Source organism: Podarcis liolepis (assembly GCF_965112155.1).
Source record: "Podarcis liolepis genome assembly, chromosome: 12".
In the NCBI taxonomy this organism is placed as follows: Eukaryota; Metazoa; Chordata; class Lepidosauria; order Squamata; family Lacertidae; genus Podarcis; species Podarcis liolepis.
Genome location: NC_139563.1, coordinates 44945706 through 44963135, shown reverse-complemented (window position 1 = coordinate 44963135; position 17430 = coordinate 44945706). Strand labels below are relative to the sequence as shown.

Here is a 17430-nt window from a genome sequence, read left to right as displayed (position 1 = left end):
ATGTATACAGTATCTTTATTCCTTGTTCCTGCTATGGCACATCACTCCGCTTCTCCCCTGCCTGGGGGGGGAGGGAGAGGGGGCGCCATTTTGTGGTTCGCCTCAGGCGGCAAAATGTCCCGGGCCGCTAATATCCCACCGGCCTTTTTACTGCTTTCCGTCACAGCTCAAAGCAAAGGGCCAACGGCAGCCTCTGCTGCACATGCGCAGAAAGGCGGAGGAGAGGAGCGAGTGGCGACGCCTGCTTGACGCCGCCTGCCTTAAAGCGCCGCGCTTCGGAGGCGTGCGTCCTCCGGCCCGCCCTCCGCCTGTGGCTCCTGGCGTCAGCGTGACGGCGTCGGCCCCGCCCCCTCGCGGACCTCCCGGCGGTTCAGGTACCTCTCGCGCGCAGAGGCCCGCGAGGTCACCGGCCGACGCGACCGAGTCCCACAGGCAACCCGGTGCTTCGGCGAGCGCTCGCTTCGCCCCGCGTGAGGCAATGGGGGCCGCGTCTCTCCCAGCGGCAGCAGCGGGACAGCGAGGAGGAGTAAGGTGAGCTTGTCGGGTGAGATTTCGGAGGAGAGTGCTGGGGGCTTTGAGAGTGGGGAGGACTTTTCTGCTTCTCCGAACGTCTGAACGGCTCGACACGGGTCAAGTTCCGCCGAGCGCTCCAACGTAAGCTGGTGTGCAGTGATTTCCTCACAGTGTTTGGCTTGGGGGAAAGAAGAAGCGCTGGGGTTTTGTTTTGTTTTGTTTGGTGTCCCCCCCCTTCGTCGTCGCTGAGGTAAAGCAACGGGACCGGCGTTTCGCAGGAGGTTCGCGCAGTTTCGAAGTGATTTAGGCCTGCTTCACCTGGAGCGAGGCGCGCTGGCATGAAGGGGGGCTCGCGTCTGTGGCGTGTAGGGGTGACAAGTTGGAATAAAATATGGGGGGCAGGAGAGTCCCACCCCATATAATCGCATGACCGAATGGCAATGCCTATCGACTTTGGGAAGGCCACCCCCTTAAAATATTTTATTGGGGGGTGGGGTGGACAAAGGGACCTCAGTCCCTAGGAGTTGGCCCCTACAGTGGCGTGTTAATAAAGCCGGGCACTGCCCTGCTTTGGGAATAAGGTAATGGGGTCGTGAGCATCATATCTGGAGCCTTTTGCTATGGTAGCCCCGGCTGCAGGTGGTTCTTAAGTTCCCTTTCCATCTTAAGATTTGATATGCGCTCCTCAAAGTGCTTACTTGCAAACAAGCCTCATTGAACTTGAACCGGATTGCTCGGTTGGTTAGAGTGTGGCGTCAATAGCGCTGAGGTTGCGAGTTCGATCTCCGTACGGGACAGCTGCCTGTCCTTGCATTGCAAGGGGTTGGACTAGATAGTCCTCAGGGACCCCTTTCCAACTCTTACAATTCTATTATTCGGAATTGAACTGCTAACTGGATGGGTTGGCAACAAACGCAGCATAATGACAAATGAAGGTCGTAGGCTGCATTTCCCCCTGTATTTAGATCAATTTTATTAAAGGTTTTCGACAAAGAGGAAAAAAGAGACAAAAATGGTTAAGTATCTAAAAATACTGTATAAGGCTGCCGGCATAGTTTTGTATCTCCCAAAGTCAATATGTGATGGTCATTGGCATATAAAAGTTCTGAATCTCTAGGCACCTGTGTGATCCTTCACATGCTTACCTTATGCTGTACTTTTGTAAACATCAGCTGTACTGTTAAAATGTACCTTTTTGTTCAGCCAATCAGAGTGTGTTATGCCACTTTGCCAATTCATAGAGGTTACTCTCCTGTTTCCGCAAGAAACTTAAGTAGCTTTGTCCTGAGTCTGCAGTTTTTATGGTAACCTTTGTGTGTCATGCACTGTACAGCCTTTGAAAGGTGGCTAATCATTTGTCTATAGTTTGTTCTGCTGTATCTCAAATTTCCATTTGGCATGATCTTGATTCCTACCCCCCTCCTGCTCCTTTTCTGTATACAATAAGGTTTTAAAAGCTTGGGGAGATTGTGTGTGGCTTTCCAAGAAACGCTTTAAAACCATTCAGAGTTTCTAAGTATTGGCATTATGTAGTTCTGAAGAATAGGGATTCTGTGCATGTATCTAAGCAATCAGAACTATGTTGACTTTCTATGTGCATTTGAAGTAGCTTTATACCATAACTTAAGATATTTAGATTGTGTTCTTTGGAAACCTGGGAAACCTGCTAATATGTGTTTGTGCATGACACTAAACCATGGTTTAGCACTACCTGGACAATCTCTGGTGAGACTGAGAAAAGCACTGGGCTTGAGTGCTCCTCCATTTCTTTATACTCTGCTGCTGGGAAGAGGATTCCTGCTGAGTTTTATTTTGCTTTCAAATACAGTGGTACTTTGGGTTAAGAACTTAATTTGTTCTGGAGGTTCGTTCTTAACCTGAAACTGTTATTAACCTGAAGCACTACTTTAGCTAATTGGGCATCCCGCTGCCGCTGCGCTGCTGCTGCACGATTTCTGTTCTCATCCTGAAGCAAAGTTATTAACCCAAGGTACTATTTCTGGGTTAGCGGAGTCTGTAACCTGAAGCGTCTGTAACACGAGGTACCACTGTAATGTTGCCTTGTCACATTCTACAAACCAATAATCCTCACTTACAACAAAAACTGGTAAGGTTCAAAGCAAACCACCTTCAAATCATGGGTTATGAAGCTGGCTTAACTAAGCAGTTTGTTTTAAGCCATATTCCAGATTTGTACAAGTTGAAAAGTCAACGTTATCTGCACAGAAATCCTCTGAGCCACATAGGAGGGGAGAGGGATTTTTGCTTGGGCTCATAGCAGCTCATCCATGTAGCACTAAACCATTGTTTAGCGTTATATATCCCCAAACATAAGGGATAGGCTGGAGCAAATATTAACATGGTTAAAGCAGTCTTCACATAATAGAGCTTCCCTTGATCTGGACTCTGTACTTCTGTTGATGCTGCATAGAATAGCTTTAGCTATAAGTAATAGTACCACTCTGTTCTGCCTTTATCACACCACACCTGGAGTACTGTGTCTAGTTCTGGGTGCTACAGTTTAATAAGGATATTGACAAGCTGGGACATGTACAGAGGAGGGCAACCAATATGATCAAGGGTCTGGAAACCAAGCCATATGAGGAACAGTTGAGGGTGTTGTGTATGTTTACCCTGGAAAAGAAGAGACTGAGGGGATATATGATAGCCATCTTCAAATCTCTAAAGGGATGTCACATGGTAGATGGTGCAAGCTTGTTCTCTCCTGCTCTGGAGGGTAGGACCCGAATCAATGGCTTCAAGCTACAAGAAAGAAGATTTCGACTATAAATACCAGGAAGAACTTTCTGACAGTAAGAGCTGTTAAACAGTGGAATGGACTCCTTCAGAAAGTGGTGGACTCTCCTTCCTTGATAGGTTTTAAGCAGAGGTTGGATGGCCATCTGTCGTGGATGCTTTAGAGGGGATTCCTGCATTGCAGGGCATTAGACTATATGACCCTTGGGTCCCTTTCCATTTACAGTTATCTGATTCTATGCTCCAGTTGGTGGTATTGCCCTGAACTGATGTGTTCAGATTACACAAAAAAAGGTTATGACTGACCATCACAAATAGCTTCCTGATGGAACAAACTGTTTGACAGTGGTTGTCTTGTAAGGTTGTGGACTCTCCTTCGTTAAGGTTTTTTAGCAGTGGTTGGATAACCAGGGATGCTATAGTAATAGGTTTCTTAATAAAAAAATTCCTTCCAGTAGCACCTTAAAGACCAACTAAGTTAGTTCTTGGTATGAGCTTTCGTGTGCATGCACACTTCTTCAGATACCTTCAGGTACTTCTTCAGGTATCTGAAGAAGTGTGCATGCACACGAAAGCTCATACCAAGAACTAACTTAGTTGGTCTTTAAGGTGCTACTGGAAGGATTTTTTTTATTTTGACTATGGCAGACCAACACGGCTACCTATCTGTAATAGGTTTCTTGTATTAGCAAGGGGTTGGTGACGCTTGAGGTCCCTTGCAACTCCTTGATTACATTTAAAATCCAGATTACCACAGATTTTCATATATTTATAAACATTTTTTTCTTTTGTGTGCAAGTGTGTGTCTATAAAGACTGGTATTTGAAAAAACTGGAAGTGGTTATTATAAGTTGCTTTTGCCTGCAATATATAGTTAAACTTTTTTTCTGCTCTTCTGTGGTCTCCAGGCAACAGGTTCCTGTAGCATTTTTAATTGTATCCTGGAAAACGTGTAAATTACCACCCAGCAGCCAACCCAGCTAGTACTGGTGCAATACATGTTAGTTGTGACTGTTGCATGTGACTTTCAGATAGTACCCATGATGAGAAGCACTCTTCTTTTCCTCAGTTGATTTTATTTTATTTATAAGAAAGGATGTATGAGTGCCCACATATTTGCTTGTATCTCTCCCTGTCAGCAATGCCTTTACTATTCAAGAATATGTTTTATTTCCCTTAAAGTTTCCTTCAGGGTGGAATTAACTAGAACAGCATCTCCTTGTAATCTGATTTAGTCAGTGTGCTCTTACCATTGTACTGGGGCCGAGGAAAGGCCCTCTAATTAAAAATTAGTACTGTATAGAAATTATCAGGCTTTTGTGTTTACTTGCTTACACAAACTTTTAATTAGTTTCTCAATTTTTAATCGACTTGTGTCACAACAACTTTAAAGTGGTTGTTCCTGCTACTGTTTAGCATCACTGGTGAACATTTTTACGTAAAACCAGATTGTAATTTCACAGTCAAATTCTGTTGCTTAAAGTATAGGCAAAATGAAAGTAAACATATACAAAACTAAATGCATTAATTACATGTTTAATATGTTTTATTTGCTTAAAGAAATTTAGAGGCGATCTGGAATCAAGATTAAAAGAATTGAGATGTTTTGCCGTTGGGGGACTGTGAGGAGGTAAGGCGGCTCTATTCCTACACTTTTAATTGTAGCATATAAATTATTACATCTGCTTTTGGCTTGATTTCTGGGAGTTTTAAATTTTTAGTTTTAGGAATTGTAAATTAGAAGTAAGATTGTAAATTGGAAGATCTAGCGGTCAAAACTATAGAGGTAAATGTACTTTATCATCATCATCATTGAGTAGGCAATTCATACATAGGAAGAATGTGTACTTGTACATCTAAGACAGAATCAGATTCCAAGTAGCAGCCAGAAAATTATCTATGGTTTTGTGTTGCTTATTGCACTGATGTGATAGTTCTGAGTGCATGCTTATATAATTCTAAATTTATTAGTACTGTTACAAGTATTATCTGCATAGCCCAATCCTAATTTAAATAGTCCCAGAATTCTCCCATCTCTATAGCAATTTACCTTTAAGCATTTCGTGGTCTCTTAGGCTGCTTAACTTAGTCTTCATCTTTATTTCTTAGGTTATGTCTCAATAAATTACCATTGCAGCATGTTATCCAGGCAAGAGCTTTATCAGGGGCTGATGCTGTCAATGCTCTACGGCCATTCTATTTTGCAGTGCATCCAGATTTCTTTGGCCAGCATCCCAGAGAAAGGGTAAATACATTTTTCTCCAGTGGTTTAAGCTGCAATCCTAAACACCTATCATGACATCATCATTATTATTGTTTTTTTTAAAAAATGTATGCCACCTGTAATATGTATGAGTTACTCGTGCGTAAGCTGGTGCCTTTCTCAGTTAATTTGCCTTGTTAAACCTTTCTGACTGCACAGCTCCTTCTCATTGTGACTGTCTCAGTCACTGGCAGAATCCATCAGTGGGCGTTTATTGAACCTCTTCCAACATAAAAGTTGTTTGACACCCAGTCTCCTCCTCCTCTCACTGCGCGGGAGTCTTCTGCGCAGGGAAGGCGTGGGTAGCGGAGGACCTGGGCTCTCCTCACTGATGTCCAGTGAAGAGTCCTGGAGCCCTCTCTCCAATTCCCCCGTCTGCCCCCCTTCATCCCTGGTGTTGCGCTGAATGGCTTCCCCCTCTACTGAGCTGTTTCTCCCCCTGCTGCTGGGTCCTTCGCCAGCATCATCTGGGAGCCTCCCCTTCGCCTCTCCCTCCGATGTCAGTTCCCTGACACCACCCTTCATCTGAAGATTACAGGGCAGTTCACAACATAAAAATAGAAAATGAGAACAGTATGGAGATTGAGCTTCATTTAACTCGGTGGGACTTCTGAATTGATAGATACTGTTAGATATTTGTATTATAGACAAACTCTAATACAGTCATGCCTTGGATCCTGAATGCCTTGCGAACTGAACGTTTTGGCTCCCGAATGCCGCAGACCCAGGAGTGTTCCAATTTGCGAACATTCTTTGGAACCTGAACGTCGGCTGCAGCTCCCGATTGGCTGCAGGAGCTTCCGAATGCTTTGGAAGTCAAACGGACTTCCAGAACAGATTCCGTTCTACTTCCAAGGTACCATTGTATATCACTTAAAATATATTTTCATAATGTGTTCCAGAGAACCCTAGGGTCCCTTGGAAACACATGACAGTTATTATAAAATTATATTGTGAGATTAACAGTTACTAAAAGCTTGAGTAAATATGCAGATTTTACCCTGGCACCAGGTGGGCCTCAGAGGAAAGGCAGTGGACTCAAGATGGTGAACATGACTCTTTTTTCAGCTCTCTGTGTTGGTTAGGCTGAAAAGCTGCCTGGCACAACGTAACTCATGGCAGAATAGGGATTTTTTGAACCTGAGTTTCCTCAGTCTTAGTAAACTACACACATTTCCATATAAATATACTGTGAATCAAAAGTTGTTGTGAACAGACACTGTTAATTTATGTGTATTTGCTTTAACCTGGGCCATATTCAAAACTTGAGTAATTCTTTTTCTTGTAATTATTTTCAGGAGATCAATGAAAATTCTTTGAAGAGATTAAATGGTTATTTGGAGAATCTCCAAAAACCAGGTTTCAGGTCTTTAAAACCAACTCGGCTCACTTTTTACGTACGCGAGAAAGAACAAAATCCTTCCAATGTTCAAGAACCATTTGGCTCCTCAGGTATTTTAGACATTTTGGGTCCCACCCCCCCTTACAAAATAAAATGCTTTTGAGTACTTGAAATTTTCTTGTCATTAAAATTTCTAGCCGTTAAGCACTGGGTTGTTGTTTTTTCTAAGAAGCCTCTGAAACAGAGTTTAATTAGATTTAGCCACCAGATTTGTTTCTTTGTGTATCCCTATAAAATTATGGTTTCCCTCACTTAGCCAAAATATAGTGTATAAAACTGCTAAATGTAGACGGGAGGATTTTTTCTGAAAATTAAAGCTGCACTTTTGAAAATTCATGTAGACTCTAAATCAAAAAGATGTTGAGTTTTTGATTTGAAAATATTAACTATTTCTCACTTTACTATATCCTGTTCTAGAAGTTATTAGCACAATGAACTGAGAATTAATTATGAATAATCACTTTTAACAAGTTCTTTTATTTACCATCTAATACGTAGTAATCTTCAATTGTTGGAGCAGGGTGCTGTGATAATAGACAAATACACTGATGTTTCTGTGTCTTAGTATCATGCATACCTGCCCATAGCACTTCACAGCTATTGGCTTATATTTCAGTGTTGTTGTTTTTTATCAGAGTCCCGTAGTGCACTTCATCCAAAAATAGCATTAGGAAAAGCCTTCACAGTGGAGCCTGTTCATACCAATCTTGGAGCATGGGGACTTAATCTGCTGAGTCCAGGAGCACTGTCAGTTGAAATCAAATCAGTTAATAACAGTAGTACTACAGTTTAATGAAGTTGACTAGGAGATTAATCCATGCAAGCCATGGTTTGCATTATCTTTGGTAAGGCAAGCATAAGGAAATGCATTCTGTTAAATACTGCCTTGTTCTGGGTTTGCATTTTGTAGGATTTCGAGCAGTCAGTTTCACCTTGCGCACCAGGGACCTGCTAAGCACAGTACTGGACATCCTGAACTCCTGTAACTTATCTACGGAGCATGTCCAAATCTTGAATGGCAAAGTGGCAACTCCGTCTAACCAGTCAGCAGAAAGAATCTTCCACAGGCCTATCAAATGGGACAAGACTTACTACTCTTTTACTGGATTCAAGGATCCTGAGGAAGAACTTGAACAGGCTCAAAGGATGGAAACTACACTAAGGTACTGACCTTAGTGACATCACCTCCCTCAATTTCAGAGTCTTAAGAGGCCTTTTCAGGATTTTGAACCAATTGATTTTTCACCAGGAGATGTCACAGGTAGAAGTTGGCAACTTCTGCTTGCAAAGCATATGATTTATCCCAAACAGCTATTTTGTGTCTCGTATTTTAGACTTGAATGATTAATTTTTAAAACATTTGAGTAGGGAAGTGTTGAATTTGGAACTCCTACCAGGCATACAAGCATGCTATGTGAATGGACTTCAGCTTGCACAATGGAAGTTCAGTTTCCGCTGCTCCCCCACTGCAGCCCCCAGCTCCCCATGCACCCAAAATCTACCCCACAGATTCCCTAACTGGGAAATAGATGGATGTGGGAAAGTAGTATTTGTGAAATAGACTTTGACTTGACCATCACAATTTGAATTGGTTATCTACTGATAGCGACATGCTTTTTCCATCCCTGAGAGTACATACAGAAATTTGCATGCACAATTCTAGAATGACAGCCACACTCTTTAACTTTACAATGGTACCTTGGGTTAAGTACTTAATTCGTTCTGAAGGTCCGTTCTTAACCTGAAACTGTTCTTAACCTGAAGCACCACTTTAACTAATGGGGCCTCCTGCTCCCACCGCGCTGCCAGAGCCTGATTTATGTTCTTATCCTGAAGCAAAGTTCTTAACCTGAAGCACTATTTCTGGGTTAGTGGAGTGTGTAACCTGAAGCGTATGTAACCTGAAGCATATGTAACCCGAGGTACCACTGTATATAGTTGTCACTACGTTGCCATCAGTCCTTCTAACTGTTCACAGGCTGACAATACAGGTTTCCATGAAAATGTTCTTTCCTCCAAACTATTTACTTCCAGGAATGTTGGCAGTTTTGAAGAGCACCATAGGGAGGCTAGCCACAACTTTTAATCAACAAACCCATAGAAATTCTTCGTTCGGTATACAACTGCAAGTCATTCTCCAAGTGTGGATCTTTATGTAGCCAAAAAGGCAGCATTCACACTCGAGATGGACAAATCAGCAGGATTAGGGGAACCTGCAGGGGTTTGCAGAAATATAACAGATAATTCACAGGGAGGGAAACAAAACAACCCAGTGAAGACTAAGCATGCTAAATTGGTACTGAATGCCCAGATACCTTGAGAGAGAGAAAACAGGGAGGTGGAATGGTACATCCTGGAAGAGGGTGTGGCTGGCTGTGTGCTAGATAAATATTAATTGAAAGTTCAGTCAGTAGAACATGAGAGACTTAATCTCAGGGTCATGGGTTTGAACCCCACATTGAGCCAGATATTCCTGCATTGCAGGGGGTTGGAATAGATGACCCACGTGGTCCCTTCCAATTCTACAATTAGTTCTATGATTCCATAATTTTAAGAAGGTTCCTGATGTGCTCTCACACTTTTTCTGATACATAAGCACTTTAGATTTCTGCTTAAAGTTTAGCGTTAATCCTCTTGCCCAATTACTGTGTTTTTAAATCTCTTTGTGATTTCTAGTTCTTGGTTAGATAGTAATGAACAAAGTGCAGAAAAGAAGCTGAAGAATAGCTTACCACTCAGGAAAGAGCTAGACCGTTTGAAAGGTGAACTTTCTCATCAGCTACAGCTCTCTGATATCAGGTAACAAATTAACTTAAACTGTGTGAAAAAGCAATGGTTTTTATTTTTTTTAAGATTAAGGGTGGAACAGAGCAACACTGCTGGTATGTGATAGACTCCAGCAAATGTATTTTAAAGGTACCAGAAATGTGTGCTTACAATGCTAGTCCAAGTGTTATAATGGTCAATGCAATTTTATTCTTAGTTTAGTTGCATTTTTAAGCAGCTGTGTTCAGTGCATCAATGTTTTAATACCCTCCCACACAATTGTTTCAACAGCAAAAAATAGTTAAGAACACAAAAAAGCAAATATATTTAGAACAAAACTAGATAAGAGCTATATAGACACCCGTGGCAGTCACCCATTCATCCAAATGGTCAAAGTTTCTATTTGAGTTATAGATCAAGTTCTTATTGCTCAAAGCTGCTTGTCTGCTAATGACAAATAATAATGCATTTCATTGACTATCTCTGTCACTCTTTTGTTACCTAAGTTGCTGTGCAATTTAAAAGGAGTGAAACATGCTGGTGTTGGTTTGGTTTTTTTAGATGGCAGAGGAGCTGGGGTATCGCCCATCGGTGCAGCCAGCTACACAGTCTAAGTCGGTTAGCTCAACAAAGCCCAGAAGCGCTAAGGAATGCTAAAGGTACATTCTTTTGCTACAGTTTTTTTTTCCTTTCACTTGTCAATGATATTATGCTGCTCTTTAAAGAAAATTCTGAATCTTTTAAGCTGGTGCAAGTTGGTTTCCTGCTTTCCTTCTCAGCAGAATGTGGGGTGCTGTGTTTGAACTTTAAAGCCCTAAATGATTCAGATCCTACATGTCTCCAAGGTTGCATTGACTGAGGCTAAAGCTATTAGTGGCTACTAAGCACAATTGCTATATGTTACTTCGTCTGTCAGAGGTAGTTTATTCTGGACACAAGCTGCAGGGGGATTGCAGGTGGGGAGAACGCCATTTCACTCAGGCCCCACTTGCAAGCTTTCCTGTTGGAGAGCACCATTGCCTTTGGAATTACCCAGCAGAGCTCTTTGTATGTTCCTATCCTACCGACCCTGATCTCTGTGATGACTCAAAGCACCCATATGAGATTATGTTGGTGTTAACGCATAGGGTTTACTTATGTATGTGGGTGCCAGGAGTTCAGGCGGGCCTAGAGAGAGATGCCTAGTGGAGGACAGCCTAAAAGAGACCTTAGATCTGTAGCAGGGGATTCACAGGGAACCTTTTGGAATCCCAAGACAAATTCCCTTTGTTGTCAGTCAACCCCACTCCAAAAAAGCTCAGCTGTGAATAGTGACCCCCCCAAAATGCCTCCTCTTTTCAATAGGTCGCACAGTGATATTTACAGACCGTTCAGGCATGAGTGCAACAGGCCATGTTATGCTAGGAACTATGGATGTTCACCACCACTGGACCAAAGTAAGAACTGGTAACTAAATTATATATATATATTTTTAAAAGTTGCCGTTTCCAGCCTGTTTTAATATGTATGTGGAGTGCAAAAAATTATGTGGGCAACCTCCCTGTTTCTGGTTGACACAACCTGTCACTGATTTCTTAAGGAGAGTTTGTGGTGTCTTGCTGCTGGAAAGTGGAGTTACAGCATTGTATGTGCGTACAGTAATTGACTCTTTCTCTAGTGCCTTAATGTCTAAAACAACTAACTCACAACTCTAAAAGATAACTTATAAAGCTATATTTTGGTTCTAGTTAAGGATTACATGAATGCATTTTTTTTAAAGCCTTCCTGCAGTTCTGATATCTCTGTAATATATTGAGCTAGTGCAGGGCAGGCCTAACTCATGAGCTCCCTCCTCCCTCCCTCCCACCCCTCCCTGCCTTAAGGGATATGTTGGTACCGTCTTGTATTTAAAGCACTAGTCTGGTAGCCATTTGGCAAGGAATTACGTGTAGGCGAGTGAGGGGGCTTCCGAAGAAAGCTAAGCATCCCACTCTGCTAGCCCCTAAGGAGCTAGTGAAATGTTATGCAGGCTAGTAGTCTATGTGAGCTTATTTATGAGGTTGTGTCAGAGCCACTTTGACTATAGCTGATACTAACCAGAGTTCCTATTTACAATTTAATGCTTTTGTTTAAAAAATAGCCGTGCACTTAAACCTTTTCTGGGGTTAAAATCTGAAGTGAATAAATGGTGTCCCTGGGTTATCAGCTGTATTTTATTTACCGTAGATTATTGTGATTTTACTGTTTTATCAAATGAAAATTTGTAAAAACTGAAACGGCATTAACAGGTGAGAACAAACCGAAATACATCAAAATGGAAATACAGGATGAGTCACCTGACAAGGTTGTAAAAACGTTAAATCATTTTCATAAGATTTGCTGAAATTACAAAATCCTTAAATTGGTGCCTAAAACCCCTCACAGATATTTCCAACTTGATTTCATTAGGTAGAAAGTTCAAGTCTCAAGCCCGGGAGCTTATCATTTTCCATTAACAGTAACTCTCTGCTGATAAAGAGTTTCTAAAACGTACATTTGGACAGTTGGGTGGGAGTTGGTTGTGTTTGATCATGTCACCCACTTAAATAAACCTTTTAATTTGTGCAGATTTTTGAGAGATTGCCAAGCTACTCTGCACTTCAGAAAAAAGTGCTGCTTTTGGAGGACCGCATAAGCCATATTTTGGGAGGCATACAAGTAGGATACATTGAAGAGCTTCAACCGATGCTGATGCTTGAAGAGTATTACTCTGTCCTGGACAGCTTTTACAATCGAGTGCGTAACAGCAGGCTCCCATTTCACCCTCACAGCCTGCGTGGGTTGCAAATGATTCTAGAAAGGTGTGCATTTGCGAAGATGGACGGTGATGATGATATATATTAACCTGCTGCTTGTTGTACCAAAGTGTCTCAAAGGGACTTGCGTAATAAAAATAGAAATTGGCAAAATGTTAAAACCAAATAGTAAAACAAGACCTAATGTGCTCATCCACGTAGGTATGATTTTATTATACAGGAAACAAATCCTACCCACCCCACTTAAAAGGATGAGCGCAACAAAGAGGCCACAGATATAGCTAGTTACCCTCTCAACTAAGGGCAAAAGGCTTGGGTAAATAAAAATCTCGTTGCCTGGTGCCTAAAACAGATGGTGATGGTGCCAGGCATGCATCCCTGGGGAGAGAACTCCACAAGTGGGGAGCCATCAATAAAAGGTCCATTCTTGTGTTACTACCTTCCACACACTTCTCAGAGGGCAGCCTGAGAAGGGTCTCAGGTGACAAATGCTGGGTTGGGTTAGTTCATGTGCAGAGAGGCGGTCCTTGAGTTAATTGGATACCTGAGCCACACAAGACTCTATAGGTTAAAACCAGGACTTTGAACAGACCCTAGAAACTAACTGGCAGCTAGTGCAGTTGTGCCAGAGTTGTTACATGTTAAACCATTTTCCCCTGGCAGGCAATCTGGCCACTGACTTTTGCACTAGCTGCAATTTCTGAACTGTCTGCAAAGCATTGTGCATTACAGTAATGAGGGCTGGCCCACTCATGTGGCAATGTGAGGCAACTGCCTTGGGCAGAAGGATCCACAAGGGCAGCAGATCTGGCCTCTAAGGCAGAGGTTTTCAACCTTTTTGAGTCCATGGCTCCCTTAAACCACATTCCATTTGTGGCACCCCATGGGGCTCAGGAGCCCAGTTATGTCACCCCTTCCCTGCCAAGCTGGCAGCCTCTCACCCTTTTGTGAACACCCTTGTGGAGTGTTCCCTCAGCCTCCTCTCCCCTTTCCTTGGGAGTCCTCCAGGCAGCTGCTGCTGCCATCCCTGAGGTGCCCTCCTGCCCCAAGGAGAGGTGCCTCCCAGAGGACCACCTGCGGAGCTTGTATCCAGGGCTGCTGCAATAAAGAGCTGTGCAAGCCTTTGGGAGGCAGAGACAGGAGAGGGCATCAGAGGAGAGAGGGAAGGAAAGAGGGACACAGGCCAGTGTTGCCCAGGGCACCCCTAACCATCATTCAAGGCACCCCAGGGTGCCACGGCACCCTGGTTGAAAGCCACTGCTTGAAGGAATATTGTCTGCTGCAGCAGCAGTGGCAGCAACAGCTACAGAGCATTCTTTGGAGGCAGGAACTTCCTCCTTGACAGCTCCATTTTTTTTAAGAGTTCCAGCAAATTACAGACCAGTTAGATTTAATATATGTTCCAGGGACACTGATGAAAAGTACCATTAAATAGAGAATTACGAAGCATCTCAAAGAAGCAGAATCAGCATGGCTTCTGCAATGGTAACTCTAGTCTGTCTAATGTTTTAGCATTATTTAAGAGTACCAATAAGCATGTGCATATGGGTGATTCAATAAATAAGGACTTATCTTCTTGGGTTAAGTTTCTATATTGTGAATATTACTTTAAGCAAAAACTTTCCATACAAAACGGACCACCAGCTTTTTTGCACTATCCTTAATGTACTGTCCCTGTTTTATTGCAGTGACAGGTATGCACCATATCTGCATGAACTAGGGCACTTCATCATCCCAACAACCTGTGATCCAGCAGCACTCCAGTGGTTTATGATCACTAAAGCACAGCAAGCACGAGAGAAACTGAAAAGAAAGGAAGAGTAAGTGCTTCTTAAAGCTCAGTGCTACTGCTCCGTTCTGTGCTTGACATCTTGGGAGGTTTCCAAGGAGATTGATGGGGAGGAACCAACACTTAAATGTGTGTAAAAAGTGTAGTTCAACTTAAAAACTACCAGCACCCTCCACTGATTATAAGAGTGTGCTGCTTCAGGAAGTTGTGAAAAACCTCTTGCCTAGTTTGCCCTGCTATTAAATGCTGTGCTCTAGGTTCTCATCTGGATGTGTTAGCGCAAATATACATACAACCACACACCATGGTGAGCGGGGAGCATGAGAGAGGGTTGAGGACCTAGTTTTCACCTGGCCTTAGTGCCAGCCAGTCGCTAACTAGTTCAGTTGCCTCCCTTTCCTGGCCCAACTAGGAATTTGGAAAAGGGTATGATAACTAAGACAAAACCCTGGAATACAGTGGTAGTGCAACTGACAACCTAGCAGCCCAAGACAGAGGATGGGATGTGCATATCCAGGGCCGGATTTAGGTTTGATGAGGCCCTAAGTTACTGAAGGTAATAGGGCCCGTTATATGTCCAGGTGTCCTTTGTCAACAACAAATTGTCACTGTTTTTTGTGTTGAATATATGCTATATGGTCATTTATGGACCTACAGTGGTACCTCGGGTTAAGTACTTAATTCGTTCCGGAGGTCCGTGCTTAACCTGAAACTGTTCTTAACCTGAAGCACCACTTTAGCTAATGGGGCCTCCTGCTGCTGCCATGCCGCCAGTGCACGATTTCTGTTCTCATTCTGAAGCAAAGTTCTTAACCCGAGGTACTATTTCTGGGTTAGCAGAGACTGTAACCTGTAACCTGAAGCGTATGTAACCTGAAGCGTATGTAACCCGAGGTACCACTGTATTCCTTTATTCTGATCTCCCCCACAGCTGGGTACAAGATTAGCCATCCATTAAACTGATTATTTGCAGTTTGGGAAACACTGGGGGGGGGGGGAGAATATGGGTCTCTTGTAGCGGAATGGATATTTCCAAAAGCTGAAACACAAGAACCAATTCTGTATTTTCTCCCCTTCACATTTATAACTTTGGAATGGGGGTTTAGTTTATGTTTATTATTTCAGGTCAATGGTGTTAGAGAAGAAACTGATCAAGGCTTCAGCTGAGAAATTTCGTCTCCAAAGGCTGTACAAAGAACCCAGCGTTTCCTGCGTACAGATGATCCATTCTTGCAATAGACTGCTGGAGGAGGAGTTGCTTCCCAACTTGCAAGGCATGCATCTCTGCATTTCTCATTTCTATTCTGTGATGCAGGATGGAGACCTCTGTATTCCTTGGAACTGGAAACACTGAAGGCACCAACTGAGTAAACTTGACCAGTCCAATATTTTCCTAGGAAGCAAATGAACAGTCGGAACTACTTAGACTAAATTATTGAGATGCTCGTTTTTTATGCCAGTATTCTACAAGTAATCCAAGACGCTTCCTTGGTTTTCAGCTGCTGCTAAAGCAACAAACTACTAAGTCAGTTTGTTTATGCAGCCTCACAAAAGGCTGAGTGGTTCCTATGTGAAGTCCGGGATATGCCTGCTTCAGGGTGATCACTGAAAGGATCTGTTGGGGGACAAGATGTGCAAAACGTGGATGAAATCTAAAGAAGACAAAGGCATGTGGGTTTTTTATATATTCAAAATCTGTCAGTACATCCTCCAATATAAATGAACAGTATGGATTTTAATATATAAGAAATTGTACTTAGAGAATTGAAGTTGGCCTTGAAGCTTATCTCTAGCACAGATTCCCCCCCCCCCCCACTGTTGGGACTATAAAAACTGAAGAATGGATATTTTTCAGACGCTGCCAATATTCTAGTTGAGCATTTGTACATAAAGCATACAGCAGAGTATTTATTTTGCAGAAGTACAGTACAGCTTGTTTTGACAAAGTTTTATAAATGTCTATGGAAAACCTTTACCCATTAGCATTGCACTTTCAAATTTTTTTTAAGATGAAATTTACAAAATAACTTACTGTGTTGCACATTGATTTGTAAACTGTACTCTTTTCAGCCATGAGACTGGTGTGTGATTCTCTCCAGGTGCACTTACAGCTTATTCTAGCCAAAGCATAGTACATGTCCACACAGAAACAGCCTGTTCACATTACTAGGTACTGTGGGGAATCTACCCATAAGACACAGGGCCCTCTAAGCTCCACCGGATACCCCTGTGTCAAAAGAAGGAAGTTTATTTATGCAGAGTGGGGAAACCTACTCTGCATGAAATCCCTAATGTTTGAAAAGTCAGATCCCTGAAATAAGCACCTTAAAAGACGTGTCTTGCCGTCTTCAGACGCAAAAGACGCATGCAAACTGTACCAAATGAGAGTATTAGTGTGAGGAAGAGTATTGAGGAAACCAGTTTGCCATGAGATTGTCTACCAAGTACTTGGTTTCATCTCATTGGGGTAAAATGCAGCACTGTTGTTGTTTTTCCTCTTTAAATTTTTTAAAAAAATACCTTTCGTTTTTACGTGTTTATAATGTATGACTAACTCAATGAAATCTCTCAACAGGGAAAGGAAGAGGTGTTAACACTTTTGTTAGTGCAAGTAGTGGAACACCTTTGGTTTCCGTGGAAGCTGATGGCATTCATATTCTCAAATAATGATCCCTAAGCTTCTGGGTACATATTTGAGTGCTGCTGGATGTCATTAGTCTGAAAGTTCCGTTGTCCTGTGTCAGTATTTTTAAATTACTCCTGATGAGATGTCAGTGTTGTTCTTCAGAAATAAAACAGTCTTAAACTTGCATGACTAATGTTTTTACGGTTTAATTGTTTGGATGAAAGGGGTTGATAAAAGGCCTGTTCAGTGTTACCCACTTAGTCCAATGAGCCTTATCAACATTTCTCTCCTCCTAGGCCTTTGACTGATTAATCAGTCTGTGGCTTTTTGAATGTGTTTGGAAGAACGGGATCATTGAGGGTTTTTTGTTTGTTACACATTTTGTGTTTTCATTTTGTATTTGTGACCTTTTGCCCTGTGACCTTCAGATGAAGGGCAATGTACAAATTAAATAAATAAATAGCCATAGATGGCACCCTGTCAGCAGCTCAGTACATACCCTATGTTTGCTTCATGGCTGGAACTGGAAAAATAAAAGGG

The 17430-nt window shown here is 42.4% G+C and overlaps 1 protein-coding gene across 5 annotated transcripts; it reads left to right on the top strand.

Annotated features, from left to right (window-relative positions):
* Positions 1–251: 251 nt before the first annotated feature.
* On the top strand, positions 252–17074 carry TCAIM (T cell activation inhibitor, mitochondrial). 5 transcript variants are annotated; one of them, XR_014517705.1, is made up of 13 exons: positions 252–531; positions 4831–4900; positions 5380–5515; positions 6832–6985; positions 7846–8098; positions 9612–9734; positions 10263–10360; positions 11046–11137; positions 12288–12520; positions 14164–14295; positions 15390–15538; positions 15764–15931; positions 16840–17074. XR_014517705.1 is itself a non-coding variant. In XM_083468372.1 (12 exons), exons 2-12 carry the CDS (start codon positions 4872–4874, stop codon positions 15787–15789), a joined length of 1425 nt encoding a protein of 474 aa, XP_083324498.1. In that variant the 5' UTR covers positions 252–531; positions 4831–4871; the 3' UTR covers positions 15790–17074. The 5 variants fall into 5 exon arrangements, 3 of the variants coding, with proteins under 3 accessions (XP_083324498.1, XP_083324496.1, XP_083324497.1); XR_014517706.1 differs by having other exon boundaries at positions 15390–15931; XM_083468372.1 differs by having other exon boundaries at positions 15764–17074.
* The last annotated feature ends 356 nt before the right edge of the window (positions 17075–17430 follow it).